General features: G+C 37.3%; 1 protein-coding gene across 3 annotated transcripts in view; it reads right to left on the bottom strand.

Annotated features, from left to right (window-relative positions):
* Window positions 1-9,630: 9,630 nt before the first annotated feature.
* Window positions 9,631-16,231, bottom strand: part of LOC137012691 (fulditoxin-like) — a 129,364-nt gene continuing 122,763 nt past the window's right edge. Inside the window, exons 1-4 of one of the 3 annotated variants that reach the window (XM_067376084.1) lie at window positions 10,752-10,925; window positions 10,558-10,677; window positions 10,286-10,408; window positions 9,631-9,929 (exon numbers count right to left, since the gene is read on the bottom strand). In XM_067376084.1, the coding sequence (XP_067232185.1) occupies window positions 9,895-9,929; window positions 10,286-10,408; window positions 10,558-10,677; window positions 10,752-10,800 (327 nt within the window). In that variant the 5' untranslated portion in view covers window positions 10,801-10,925 and the 3' untranslated portion in view covers window positions 9,631-9,894. Of the gene's footprint in view, window positions 9,995-10,285; window positions 10,409-10,557; window positions 10,678-10,751; window positions 10,926-16,231 lie in introns of those variants that run through there. The other 2 variants (XM_067376082.1, XM_067376083.1) reach the window with 2 other exon arrangements.

The raw sequence follows: 16,231 nt of genomic DNA on the forward strand, positions 1-16,231 counted from the left end.
GTAACAACCAGGTTTTAGTAAATTAATACGAACTACAAAACATTTTTTAAATCAAAATCAACACACTTAAGTCTAATAACTTCTGTGAACTTCTGTAAAAGTACTGAACTGTGTGTAAGTGAATGTTGTAACTTAAAGGGTTAGTTCACCCCAAATGATGTCATTACAGTTTTTTCCAATTGCTAACACACAATTTTTCAAACTAGTCTGGTTTTATCAAAACACTTAACACAATTCACAAAACCACACACCCAAACTGCAAAATACCTCATATATCCTGCAAAATGAAGCACTGCAACCGAAACTACACAGAGCATCATCAAAATCAAACTTTTGCATGAAATGGCACACACTTCATTCATATTACCAGATTTTTGCCTAACCACCTACACACCGTTGGGCATAATGAAAAGCACCCCCATCTTTAGTATGCTTTGCCATAATACTAAAATATGTATCAGATTGTTCACATGCACAGAAATATTTGCAGATACACACACATGCTGTTGCAACATTTTTATTTTTTTTCCTTCACTACAGTAAACAAGTCAGTACAACATAAGCACAGCAGATATATTTACATTGGACTGAACAAAAATATTCTTACAAAAAAGTAAACTGAAAAAGAAAATTTCTGAAAAAAAATATATTACAGTAAAAAAAACAAAACAAAAAAAAAAGGCAAGAAAAATAATTAGGCAGCATCTTGCCGCACAGCCGGGTCTGGCCACAACGCCTCGTCAACATCACAGGCAATATCTTCCCTTGCCAGACATCGAGGGAAGAAGCGCCTTGAGTGCCTTATCCATCCCTGAATTGCACCCACATCAATCTCATCACATGCCTCTTCCATGGCCTGCACAAGAGGCATGCGCACAAAGGGCTGCCGGTCGTATACCTTCCACCGCCATGCCGAAAAGAATTCTTCTATGGGGTTCAGAAATGGTGAGTATGGTGGGAGGTATTGCACGAGAAATGTTGGGTGGTCAGCAAACCAGTTTTGGACTGGGGCTGCACGATGAAAGCTCACGTTGTCCCATACTACAACGTACCGGTTTCTTTGATGGTCTGCATCATTCATACGCTCTGGTGGTATGAGAATGTTGTGAAGTCTGTCCAGAAATGTGAGAATATGGGCTGTGTTGTATGGTCCAAGTTTGGCATGACGGTGGAGGACACCATGCATATTGGAGATGGCAGCGCACATTGTGATGTTCCCACCACGTTGGCCAGGAACATCTATAATGGCTCTGTGGCCAATGAGGTTTCTCCCTCTTCTTCTGGTCTTTGCTAGGTTGAACCCAGCCTCATCTATAAAGATGAACTCATGTGGGATTGCATGAGCATCCATTTCCAGTACTCCCTGAAAACAAAGAACAAAAATCACTCAATATGGTGTTATCCAGTACACTGGGAAACAATGTTGTGTGTAGTGTACTGCAGTCAATATAGTACTTACATCCACATATGCTCGTCTGAACTCTTGGTTTCTTTGAGAGTTTCTCTCAAACGGCACCTTATAAAGTTGTTTCATTCTGATTTGGTTTCGCTTGAGAATGCGAGCCAATGTGGACAGACTAACTCGTTGAATGTTGTTGAATAAGGTGTTGTCTTGGATGATGTGGCTTTGAATTTCTCGTAATCTGATTTCATTATTTTCCAAAACCAAGTTTACAATGGCAGCTTCCTGTACCCCGGTGAACATTTGGCCCCTTCCTCCACCATGGTGTCGTCTCTCAGTCCTTTAGAAAAAATAAAATAAAAATATATATAGGGCTTGGACAATGCAGCCTAAATATTTTCCCCCACAGTAGAGTACATTGTACAGGAAACTTGTACAGTTCATGAATGGCCGATGTCATACACTAAGTAAACAGGTGTCATCCAACTGATACACTATGACATGGGGTATACTACATGTGTACTACATGAAATTTTGGTTACATACCTGTTCTCCAGTCTAAAGGTCCGGATGACAGAGGCGACAGTAAAACGGCTCAAGTTTGGCTGCACTCTCTGTCCAAACTCACGCATTGTCAACCCATGGTTGATGACATGATCTACTAAGGTTGCTCTGATTTCATTTGAAAGGGTTTGTCTTCTTTGGCCATGAACTCCTCTACCTGCTCTACCCCTACCTCTCACTCTTCCTCCCCCTCTTATTCTCAACCTCCCTCTTCCTCTTCCTCTTCCTCTTCCTCTTCCTCTCTCTGCAATGTCTTCCATTGTTGTTGTAAAAAAAAAAGGTTCTCACCTGTGGTCTTTTCATAGTGCTTACATCCTGATTGAAGTGTTAACAATTAACCACTGAGGTGTTTGGCCAGGTGGCACATGTAATTGGCCAATTAGCTCATGTAGTGTCATTTTGAATGGCAGTGTTTTGAAATGGCAAACATGTGACTTTATGTCAGATTGTTGTGTCTTATGCAGAGAACTGTATTTAGTGAATTTAAAAAGTGCTATTTTGAAATGCAAAATGTGTGTAAAACAGAAAAGGTGTTTAGACTTTTGGAGACTTGAGAAGAAGTTTTGCTCTCTGTGTGTCAGTTTAAATAATTGTGCTGTGCATGTCATTTTAGTGTGTTAGCAATTGGAAAAAACTGTAATGACTCACCCTCATGTCGTTCCAAACCCGTAAGACCTCCGTTCATCTTCGGAACACAGTTTAAGATATTTTAGATTCAGTCCGAGAGCTTTCTGTCCCTCCTTTGAAAATGTAGGTACAGTATACTGTCCATGTCCAGAAAGGTAATAAAAACATCATCAAAGTAGTCCATGTGACATCAGTGGGTTAGTTAGATGTTTTTGAAGCATCGAAAATACATTTTGGTCCAAAAATAACAAAAACTACGACTTTATTCAGCATTGTCTTCTCTTCCGGGTCTGTGTATATCCACAGTGACGCTGCTTCTTCTTGTTGTTCTACGGCGGTTGGCATCCAGCTTATTGGTGTATTACCACCCCCTTTTGCACATGAACATGAACGCATGCCTTCCATCTCATATAACGTTAAATCTTCTCAGCCAATCATCGTGGAGAATGACTCTCACGAGCACAAATTAACATTCATACCGCGGCGCCAGTTGTTTCCAAGCTGAGTTTGGTAGTTTAGAAGTATAAAAGTATAGAAAAAGAGTGCTGAAAAGGAAGTTGATGACAGGGGAGAGGCGAAGAGGAAGGCAGAGTCTATGGAGCAGCTTAAAAGTAAGCACCGAGAGCAAACATACAGAACTGAATGGGAAAAGGACCCCAGTTTTGCAGGATGGTTAAAAACTGTTTCAGGCCATGACACCAAAGCCTTCTGCCGGTGTTGTAACGTGAACATGGTGGCTGAGATGACTGTTTTAAAAAAATCACGAAAAGTCAAAGAAATATCAGGACAAAAAGAAAAATCTAGCCCCAGCTCAAAGGCGCATAGCCCATTTGCTACGGAAACCATCAAAGAGTGAACAGCTAGATACATCTATCTAAGATTTTGGCCAGACTACCCATCCAAGTCATTCATCAGTGACAACCGATTACACTTGTATTTTGGCCACACCACAAGGTGCCACTGTGGCCTCAACGCTTCAACACGGTGTTAAAGTTAATGAGATAAATAAGTGATTAATTGAGTGATGATTAAGCATTATTGAAGACACCTGATGATAACAAGCAGAATCACCAAAGGAGAAAATCACTATTTTTAAGACACCATCACAGAGATCAGGGTTTGCTTTAGTTAGGCTCTTGACCCTTGACTTTTTAATGTTAGATTTTGTTTGGGCTGCTGTAACTGAGTTATAACATCCAGACAAACAAAGAGAAAAGATGATCAGGTGTTGGTTATGTTTTCACATAATCGTTATTTGATCTGAATCACTGAACTCATTTAGAGCCCAATCTCTGAGTTAGATTTACATTATTGATTACAGCAGAACTGTGATTCTACAGCACAAGATCCAGTTTTTTTTTCTAAATAATCCAAAGGTTTTATCAAAAGTTCTTCTAAATAATAATAAAAAAGGCTCTCATGTAGACACACAGAGATCAAGAATCAGCCTGTGAATCTCAGCAGAGGTGAGAATAATAAAGAATTTTGCAATGCATTCTGGGAGCCACCAATCAAAATTCATCCACGGCTCCCATCATGCATTGCTGCATGAATAAATTATGAGCTTAATTGTTTTAGTCATTTTCTTTATTCTCGCTATTTTATTTTTTGCTGTTTTTATGGGACTTTTTAGTAGCTTGTTTTCTAATGTTCAGAGTTGATCTGTTGATCAGAATATGTTGCTTGTCACCGTCGTTGAGATTCACAGGCTGATTCTTGATGTCTGTGTGTGCCTAAAAGAAAGTTTTTTTTTTTTTTTATCAGAACAACTTTTAAGAAATCCTTCAGATTATGTTGATAAAGCTGATCTTCTATTTAATCACAGTGCTGCTGTAATCAATAATGTAAATCTAACTCAGAGATTGGGCTCTAAATGAGTTCAGTGATTCAGATCAAATAATGATTATGTGAAATCATAACCAACACCACCTGGTCATCTTTTCTCTTTGCTTGTCTGGCTGTTATAACTCAGTTACAGCAGCCCAAATAAAATCTAATATTAAAAAGTCAAGGGTCAAGAGCTCAACTAAAGCAAACCCTGATCTCTGTGATGGTGTCTTAAAAATTGTGATTTTCTCCTTTGGTGATTCTGCTTGTTATCATCAGGTGACTTCAATAATGCTCAATCATCACTCAATTAAACACTTATTTATCTCTTTAACTTTAACATAAAACAAAACAAACATATGGCAGGACTTTTACTTTCTGACCCCTGGACTTTCCACCTCTGCTCTGTACACATGAAAACTTGCTCACTCCTGTTATAAAAAGACAAAGGCTTAAAGCAGTGGTCTCAAACTCAATTCCTGGAGGGCCACAGCTCTGCACAGTTTAGCTCCAACCAGGTCCAACTCACACCTCCTTGGAAGTTTCTAGTAATCCTGAAGACCTTGATTAGTTGGATCAGGTGTGTTTGATTAGGGTTGGACCAAAAATGTGGCCCTCCAGGAATTGAGTTTGAGACCATTGGCTTAAAGAAAAACCATAACAATTATTAATAGAGCTCATACTATCAAATTGATATTCATTGTCAGATATAATCAACACACAAACAAAAACTGAATTGTATACAAAAATTTCAATTGCATGATGTGCATGAGGTAAAATGATGCAAATTTACAAAGTATTTTTAAAATGTAATTATAATATCTGATTATTTCTCTTGTTGCTTTCCTGTGATAGAGTCGAGAGCTCGGGAGGGGGCGGAGACCGCGCGATTTAAAGGGGCCGCAACCTGAAATCGGCTCGTTTCTAATTATGCCCCAAAATAGGCAGTAAAAATTAATTTAAAAAAAATTAATTATTTTGAGCTGAAACTTCAGACACATTCAGGAGACACCTTAGACTTATATTACATTAAAAAGAAGTTCTAGGGCACCTTTAACAGTCATGTTTGGTATCATTTGAAATGTCTCACTGCGACTGTTACAATGGTCTCATTCCCAAAAAATAGACCAAAGGGTAATAGAGAGTTTAACAATACTTTGCTTACACTCTTAAAAATAAAAAAGAACCATTATGTGTTTCCCAAATAACCTTTCAGTGAACAGTTCTTAAAATAACAATTTTCTTCTTAAATGGAAGATTTAGATTTAATAATCTAAAGAACCCTTTTCCACTATAAAGAATCTTTTGTGCAATAGAATGTTTCCATGAATATTAAATGTTCTTCATGGAATCAGATGCTAAGAACCTTTATTTTACTGTGCAGGGTGTGTCCTTTCCCAGAAGGTGTGTGCTCTCACAACTCACTGATATTTCTACATCTGTTGCTTTGTGTGATTAATTGAGTGATGATTGAGCATTATTGAAGACACCTGATGATAACAAGCAGTTCACCATCATGATTCTGCTTGTTATCATCAGGTGTCTTCAGTAATGCTCAATCATCACTCAATTAATCACTTATTTATCTCATTAACTTTAACACCGCTTCAGTGGGTGGAATAAAAAATATGGCAGGACTTTTACTTCCTGACCCCTGGACTTTCCACCTCTGTTCAAATCCGCCTTTTGCCAAGCTCGCTCTTCTCTATTTGCCCATTACATGTCACATCAGAAAGGCATTTATTTTTAATAAAAATGAAAATAATATTCTAAAAGTGGAAATAAACTTCCTAACGAGTGTTTAAAAATATTAAAAGTATTTATTGGGTAGGGTAGGGTTTCCCATACTTCCCTGTATGGGAAAGAGATTTTAATTTTTTTGTTTTTGTTTTTGTGCATCAGGAAAGACAAATAATAACATAAAGAAGTATGCCAGTCATTCATTAAAGTCAATATAAAGCATTTCAATAACAATCATTGAAAAAAACCGCATTTATATTTCTGTATAAATAGCATATTTTGTTGTTTTTGTAAATTATTTGCTTAATTTATGCTTGTACGCCCTTTATAGGTGAAGAGGATAAATATGTAAGTACAACTCAAGGCCACAAGAGGGAGATGCTGGTGCAGGTGCATACAGTGGTGCAACATGGACTTGCCACGACAAAGAAAATTAGCATAAGGTGACACATTTTATATCTCTTAATATTATATAATTGTGCAGTTAAAAAAGTTTGTTTGTTTTTGTATTTATACATTTTAGTACAATCATAGCCTAATATTCATATGCATTAGAAAGTAAAAGTGAAAGTGACATGTGTAGGCCAAGTATGGGAACCCATTCTCCAAATTTGTCCTCCGCATTTAATCCATTCAAGATCAGGAGCAAGTGAACACACATACTGCAAACTGTGATGCACCCGCAGGGGCGCCACTAGCAATTTTGGGCCCTATGAATGAATATGAGGTTGGGGCCCCTACTGCACCCATTCCCCACCAAACAGGCAAGCCAACTTAGCCATCCAAATAATTTGTCTGCAATTTAATAATATTGACCTATTACTTTTGCTATTGGTTTTGACCACTAGGTATCAGTATTTAGTCAAAGCCCTACCATGGCTGTAGCAAGCAGATGATTTATTATGCAAATATAAATGTAATAGAAAAATACAGTACATCAAAGCTGCATGATTCTGGATAAAATGAGAATCACAATTTTTTGTTTGTTTGTTTTCAAATAGAGATCCCAATTCTGAATATACAACTAAACAAAATAACGTAATTTATTAGAGGTTCTGACAAAATATTAATTGCTAGAAAACTTGAAAAATTGCTAGAAAATTTGAATGCATTATTCAAAAAAAAAAAAATATATATATTTTTTTGAATGAATTCAATGACTTGTTAATAAATACTTGTTTCATTACTGAATGAATCAGTGTTCTGCGAATAAATGTATACCATTCTTTTCAAAGAAATGGTTGAGTAATTGCATTAGAAACCATCATGCAACTGTGTTAAATAAAGCCACATGGACTTGGGAGCACTTTGGAAAACAGTTGTCACTTAACAGTCTGACACTGCATCAAGAAATGCAACTTGAATCTCTGTTACAAAAGGAGAAATCTATGCATTGATTCTATGCAGAGATGCTGCTGAGTTCTCTGGGCCTGAGCTAATCTCAGATGCTTTAAAAGAGTGGAAATGTGCGCTGTGGTCAGATGAGTCAATGTTTCAGCTTGTTTTTGGAAAAAAACGGACATTGAATTCTCAGTCAAAAGGGATGAAAGGGTCCATCCAAACGTTCATTAGTGACAGGTGCAAAAGAAAACATGTCATAGTATGGAGATGCATCAGTGTAAACAGGAAGGGTGATTTGCATTTTTGTGAAGGTATCATTGACATGGAGGCATATATTTGGATTGTACAGAGACATAAACTGCCATCAAGATAACATCTTTCCTCATTCTGCACGTGATACATCAGAGTGGTTTCTAGACACTCTACACCAAAGAGTGGATGTGCCTGAGTGCCTGCCTACAGTCCAGATCTGACTCTTATTGAAAATGAATGGCCCATCATAAGGAGAATCAGACAACGACGACGACAGACTGTTGTGCAGATGTTATGTATCAGGCGAGATTGAGTAAAAGTATCCTAGTATCCTCATTTCCCAAATTATTAAAAATTGTAATTAAAAGGTGATGTGACAGTGATAAACATGGTTCTGTCCCGACTTTTTTGGAGTGTGTTGCAGCCATCAAAATTAAAATTCGTATGATACTTGCATTAGGCCTCTGCCTTTTTGAAGAGCGTACTGTTGCAGTAGAGAGGCCTGAGGGTTCAGTCAGATGGTACTGAAGTTGCAATCGATATCTTCTGTGTTGAATGAAGAACGAATGACAAACTTGCATGGTTTGAATCTTAGTGGGAAAGTTAAGCACATGGCTGGGGTGCAGGACAGGCCCAGGCCCACAGGCCTTGGCTGACCTAAAAAAGTCAATGGCTACCATCAGCTGTCTGGTTACCAACATTTAGGTTTGGAACAACTTTAGGGTGAATAAATGATGACAGAATTCAAATTTTTGAGTGAACTATACCTTTAAGGCTCTGGTCAAACACTGTGTGATGTGTACCTGCCCCAGCAGCTCCCTCTTGTGGGCTTGAGTCAGATGGCCAGTCCATCGCGGACAAACTAAATAATACTACAAATTTCATTAGTAAATACTGGACTGCTAAACTAATGATTATTTTTGGGTTATTTCAGTTCATAATATTGCATCATTTCAGATCACATGGACAATTTTGAAGTCTTTCTGGATAAAATCTAAATATCTTAAAGGGATAGTTCACTCAAAAATGAAAATTTGATGTTTATCTGCTTACCCCCAGGGCATCCAAGATGTAGGTGAATTTATTTCTTCAGTCGATCACAAATGATGATTTTTAGCTGCAACCGCTGCCGTCTGTCAGTCAAATAATTGCAGTAGATGGGAACTTCATCTATAAGAATAAATAAAGCTTGCTTAGACAAATCCAAATTAATCCCTGCGGCTCGTGACGACACATTGATGTCCTAAGACACGAAACGATCGGTTTGTGTGAGAAACCGAACAGTATTTATATAATTTTTTACTATTAAATTAAAATAAATTAAATTTTTTTTGTCTGATCGCGCTCTGACAACGGCAGTGATGTCTTGCGCATATACTTCAATGAGTGTCAGACATCACTGCCGCTGTCAGAGCGCGATCAGACATCACTAAAGGAGTCATGAACGGAGTTGGACATAGTGGTGTTTTAGAGGTACAAAATTATATAAATACTGTTCGGTTTATCACACAAACCGATTGTTTCGTGTCTTAGGACATTAATGTGTCGTCACGAGCCGCAGGGTTTAATTTGGATTTGTCTAAGCAAGCTTTATTTACTCTTATAGATGAATTTCCCATTTACTGCTATTATTTGACTGACAGATGGCAACGGTTGCAGCTAAAAATCATCATTTGTGTTCGACTGAAGAAAAAATTTCACCTACATCTTGGATGCGCTGGGGGTAAGCAGATAAACATCAAATTTTCATTTTTGGGTGAACTATCCCTTTAAATGTAAATGTGACCAGTTTTGTATTATAGTCATACATTTCAACCTTTTTAAACTTTACTAGTTGAACAACAAATTTCCAGTCACAGAAATAACTGAGAAAGATGTGTAATACAAACAGGTATGTAAATATTTTATTACAGCAGTTCAGCACACTCTTGTTCCTTAATTCTTTATTACATTCTATAATAACTTTTATTTGTATGGGAAATGTATAAATCTGATGCAGTATTTTGTTTAATATTTATGTATTTAATAAAATACATACTTTATAATTCAACTCCTTAAACCAAAGAACAGCAGAGCAACAAACAAGCTTTATTCAGTAAATTAAATCAGTTGTGTCTCATATTCAGTTTTTGTGCTGATCTTCACTGTAGAATCTGAAGTCTTGAATCTGGACTCACTGAAACAGGAAGTAGAAGAGCAGAGGAGAGAAGAGCAGGAGGAAGCTTCCCTTAAACACTCCATCTAATCAAGATGATGAAGAAATTATTATTGATTAATTCTATTACCACTAATAATAATAGTTATTAAAATTTATTGTTGGTTGATGTTTATCAATTTCATCACATTTTTTTTTTAAAAACAGTAAAAACTCTAAGAAAGCACTTGACTAATTCATAAGCTTTACATTATTTTTTCTGCTCTTGATATTGTGCATCTTATAAACCATCACTTGTATATTATTATTATTGTTGTTTGTTTGAATTATTGAATGACTTGTATAAATCATTTCCTCGTTTTATGTTACTGTAATACCTGCTGCATTGCAAAGGTCAGTGTCACAGCAGTGGAGAGACAACATCCCTTCATCTATCTGATGGGTCCCTGGTACACACTTATCTGCACACACTTTAGATGTGAAAAACACCTTAGATGAACCTGCAAAAAAGACATAAACAGCCATATAATAAGATAAAACTATACCAAGATTTGCAGTTGTGAAGAGATCCACAAGTAAACTTTCTCTCCAGCGGTACTTTCACTTTCAGTAATTATTACAGCAGATTTCCACTTCAAACTGAACTTACCAACTGTTTGTTCCAGTACACTCCTCGCACATTTAGAAAATCCAACTGGACATGTCTCCACTTTTGCTTTACAGGAACCCGTCGAATCAGGTAAGCACGAGTAACACTTGAGAGAATTTCCTTAAAGACAGAGAGAGACATTCAGTGACCTCAGTGTACCAAATAATACATTCAATACTTGCTGTTTTTTGTACCTCCAGTGAGAAAAATTAAAAGAAGAATGACAGAGACTCGCAGATCCATTGTGTGTCAGGAACAGAATGAAATCACAATACTTCCATTCCTTTTATGTCTGTTAAGGCTTGTTGGGAAACCATGTAAAGTCCTTAAGGCAGTTCTTAAGTCCCAACATGGTCAGTCAGCAATGATGCTTCTCTGCTCAGTCTGATGGTTGAGTCATTGACTGTTTCCTGTTTCATGTTCTCCATGCTGCTCTGTGTTCACATATTGCTAATGTTGTCCCTCTCTCTCTCTCTCTCACACACACACACACACACACATTTCTAACATTGAGGTTATCGTTTGAGAAATCGCTTACTGTAACAAGAAATAACTCAGGGTTAAATGGGTTTTCCGGTGTAGGAGAGAGTGGGACAGTTACAACATGGCTTATTTCTCCATTATCTCTGAATGAGCAAGAGAGATATTCATTTTACACATGCTCAGTTTCACCACACTAACACTGCAGTCATAAAAAAATTGAGATCAGCTTTAGGCTAACGTACTTCAAGCACCGACTTTAAAGAACAACTTTAACATGAACAATTCTTCTCATTTGTTTTACTAGGACCACAAGAGAAATAATGGAATAAATCAAAGGGTTACTTTCACCCAAAAAATTATAATAATGTAATTGTTTACTCACCCTCATGTCGTTCTACACCCGTTCATCTTCAGAACACAAATTAAGATATTTTTGATGAAATCCGACGGCTCATTAAGAGAGAGAGAGCAAAGCCATTCAAACTCTCAAGGTCCATAAAGGTACTAAAAACATATTTGAAACAGTTCATGTGAGTATAGTGATTCAATCTTAATATTATAAAGCGACAAGAATACTTTTTGTGCGCCAAAAAAAAAAAAAAAAGACCTTTCAACACTTAGTGGTGGGCCAATTTCACACAAAAGTATTCTTGTCACTTTATAATATTAAGATAGAACCACTGAACTCACATGAACTGCTTCAGATATGTTTTAGTACCTTTATGGACCTTGAGAGTTTCAATGGCTTGCTCTCAATAGAGGCTTCACTGAGTTGATTTCATCAACAATATCTTAATTTTGTTCTGAAGATGAACGAAGATCTTAATGGTGTAGAACGACATGAGGGTGAATAATAAATTACATTATTTTCATTTTTGGGTGAACTAACCCTTTAAGACAGTTATATACCGTTATAAACATGTTATGTTGAAACTGGTCGTCTTTGAGAGAATATGCTCCGTTAATGCAGTGTCCGATGCTTACAGCTCCCTCACTTTTTACTTTAACTTGCTGTAGTGAATACTGACCGAGGTTAAGACTTTTTCTCTGGCATAACTCTTGCGCAAAGTTTGTACTTGGCTTGTGTGATATCCATTGGCTCTCCTTCTTGGTTTAAAACGGAAAGATTTCCAATATTGCGATGTAGGCTAACCCCTTTTTTTTCACTGTTTGCCACATAACTTGCAAGAATATAATGCAACATTCACTTACACACAGTTCAGTAAGCTTTTACAGAAGTTATTAAACTTCAGTGTGTTGATTTTGATTTAAAAAATATTTTGTAGTTTGTATTAATTTACCAAAACCTGGTTGTTACTACTTAAATGTTTCCCCCCCAGACGATTTAACTTAGGGAAGACCCTGTCTGTAAAACAAATACATTTGAAAATGATGTTTAAGAATGATTTTTATCACATTTTAACTTCCCCTGGGGTTAGAAGCAACATTTGACTTTGTCTATTCAAGTATAAATTGTGTAGACTACACGTGTTGCAGCAGTGTGGGTGAGTAGCTGACAGATGTGGGTATATTGTATTAAAATATTGGCTTTCCAATACAAACAGTCTCTGAGAAACAAAAAGTGTTGCAACCATCCCCACTCTCCCCCTACAAAAGATGATCTGCTGCCATCTGGTGGTAAATAATGCTAAATGTAGTTTTAAAATGTATTAAAGGTGCCCTAGAACTTTTTTTTTAAAAGATGTAATATAAGTCTAAGGTGTCCCCTGAATGTGTCTGTGAAGTTTCAGCTCAAAATACCCCAGAGATTTTTTTTAATTCATTTTTTTAACTGCCTATTTTGGGGCATCATTATAAATGAGCCGATTCAGGGTGTGTGGCCCTTTAAATCTGGTGCTCCATGCCCACGGAGCTCACGCTTGCCTTAAAGCTGCAGTAGGGAGTTTTTAGAAAACGTTGGCTTAGCCTGAAAATTTGAACAAGCACAACTCACAGGTCACTCCCCCTTGCTCTCTGCTGCGCTACAGCCCTCCCTCCACAGCTCCTCCTCCCCCAACACAACAGAGCCTGCTGTGAACGCGCAGGCTAGTAAGCAAGCAGGACCGATGACGGCGGATAAACAGTTATAACACATTCACTGATACGGACAAAACACCAACAATATGATTTACATTGACTATGGCCTGCCCATACTTTGACTACAAACTTGGTCCTCAAAACATTACGTATTTTGCAATACATGTAATGTAACTATATGACGTATATGCACTATTTCTTTCTATAATTAATAAATAGCTGGTAAGATAATATAACGGTAATGTTACAGCACGCAAATAACTGGCTTCTCCGGTTATCTCTGTATGTATATTTTAGCCAAGAATAAAACAAAATTTGTTATTAAACCACTCTGCCTCTTTTCGTTTTATTTAAAGAAACAAACAAAAACATATTAATAGCCTCAGGCAACGAGTGATTAATTATCTGCAATGTCTGCTTATATTTATAACAAAACGAAATATTAAACAACCCTGCCTCTTTTCGTTTACATTTCAAACATATTAAATGTAATACTATTTGTTCATACTCTGATTATCTTCACTGAAATTAAATGAAATAGGCTTTAACATAAAACACAACCTTCTCTTTTTGTTAAATGACAGTTTTAATGTTCAATAATAGCCATTATAAAAGGTATAAAAATATACAATAAGAAATAAAGCAAACAATTCAGTCAAGCGTACAAAATCAGCGCTTTAGTATGATACAAAAGTTAAATAGCCATATATAAATTTATGAAACGTCACGTTGCCCTCAGCCAGGATTAGCCGAGGTAAGGCTGCTCTCGGCTGGGTACATGAACGCTGAGAGTCCGGTGATCACCTGGATCTCAAAAATCCGACAACGTCAGATCATATTGTCAGAAAGGCGCTATCTTTATCAATTAACCACAAATTTGAGCTTAAAACCAGCACATTCTCGCCAGAAAAAATCTTAAAACTGCATATCATGACTTAATAGAGCCCGATCACAAGAAAATTCGTATCAATAGTACGAGTTTGTAATCTCGTAAAATATATACGCCAAAATTAGTTTTTCGCGTGCATATGATACGCACAATATGGGGTATTATACATACGAAACTGCACTCAAAAAAATATTTCAGGCTAAACATAAGTTTTATGTAATTGAATTACATATAAAATTTCCATCCATTTGGATTACATAGTTTTTACATAAACAAAATAATAAACTTAATGTGATTCATATTCGTAAGTCATATGTAAATGAAATAGGTAAGATTTATCTAATAGTATGCCCAGGCTATATAACACTGCTTAGTGTTCACGTGTTTGCGCACTACTGAGTTAAAGTACCATTGAAGCATGTGTCAGAGTTAATGAGATAATTAAGTGATTAATTGAGTGATGATTGAGCATTATTGAAGACACCTGATGATAACAAGCAGAATCACCAAAGGAGAAAATCACAATTTTTAAGCCACCATCGTGGAGATGAGGGTTTGCTTTAGTTTGGCTCTTGACCCTTGACTTTTTATTATTAGATTTTGTTTGGGCTGTTGTAACAGCTAGACAAGCAAAGAGAAAAGATGATCAGGTGGTGTTGGTTATGTTTTCACGTAATCATTATTTGATCTGAATCACTGAACTCATTTAGAGCTCAATCTCTGAAATAAATTGACATGATTGATTGATTGCAGCAGCACAGCAATCAATCTTGAGGCTATTTTGAAGCAGGGCTCCACGGCTAATGCTACACTGTTGGAGAGATTTATAAAGAATGAAGTTGTGTTTATGAATTATACAGACTGCAAGTGTTTAAAAATGAAAATAGCGACGGCTCTTGTCTCTGTGAATACAGTAAGAAACGATGGTAACTTTAACCACATTTAACAGTACATTAGCAACATGTTAATGAAACATTTAGAAAGACAATTTACAAATATCACTAAAAATATCATGATATCATGGATCATGTCAGTTATTATTGCTCCATCTGCCATTTTTCGCTATTGTCCTTGCTTGCTTACCTAGTCTGATGATTCAGCTGTGCACATCCAAACATCCTGCCCTTGTCTAATGCTTGAACATGAGCTGCAGGGCCGGCTCTACTTTACCTAAGTAACACCACTATCAGCATAATGGTTACACTATGTGTATGAGCCTGCTAGTTATAATGAACGTAGAGTAGAGAGCAACTGTACTTTTCATAACTAGCATGCATACGTTATCCGAAATACTGGTCTTTTGACATTTACATCCATGTAGGTTATCAGTGAAGTTACGTTTGCTAGTAATACGTAGCAAACTAGCAAAGTAACTAGCTAGCTAGTGATAGCTTAGTGACAGCAATGAAACGTTCAAGGTGATGATGCACAATACTAAGCAAATTTATTTCATTTAACACACGTGTGTCCACCAGAGCATTTTTTCCAGCTGCTAGCGTACTTTTTCAATTGTTTTCAATGGGAACGCCGCGTTTTTTAAACGCAGAGAGCGTAACGAGGCGCTGAGAGCTCAACGTTTTTTACTGGTCGCCTCGAGTTGAAGAATATTCAACTTTGAGTAAAACGCTGCACTCATCACTGTCACTCTTTAGCCAGCCGTCCAATCAGAGTGGAGGAGGGGTGGGACAAATACAACACCGACCAACTGTCACAACATTCTTGCTGTACAGCGACATCAACAAACAGAGAACGGAACAAAATGGATGAGAAATTAATATTGCTGCTCTCCGAAAATACATAGCAAAGTAATTTCACATTGTGTCAACATTTGAAGTCTGAAACAAATTAGGCTACCTGCAAAATCAGTTATAAGTAACAGTGCCGCGGATATTCCGTATCATAGCAACAAAGCGTCTCAACGGAAAAAAACGCTGCGCAGCTGAAGCGCTCACAGACGGGCGTTTTAAGCAGAGCACCTAGCGTTTTCAGCTGGCTAAAAACGCTTTGGTGGACACACGGCCGAATGGCTGAGATGAGAAGATTTACCTCTATACTGGGTTTTCCTTTTATCTTCTTCCTTTCTCCGTTTTTGTCCCTTTGCACCGGAGGGTTTATTAGACCGCTTCATTTTCTTCATCAACTGCGCACTTGCCTAACGTAACGTAACGGCGACCCTAGAGGGCGCCCGCGCCCGCGCCCCCAACATATTTGTCGCCCTAGGCAACCGCTTAGTTCGCCTAAAGCAATCGCCGGCCCTGATGAGCT

The sequence above is a fragment of the Chanodichthys erythropterus genome, chromosome 22 (assembly GCF_024489055.1).
Source record: "Chanodichthys erythropterus isolate Z2021 chromosome 22, ASM2448905v1, whole genome shotgun sequence".
In the NCBI taxonomy this organism is placed as follows: Eukaryota; Metazoa; Chordata; class Actinopteri; order Cypriniformes; family Xenocyprididae; genus Chanodichthys; species Chanodichthys erythropterus.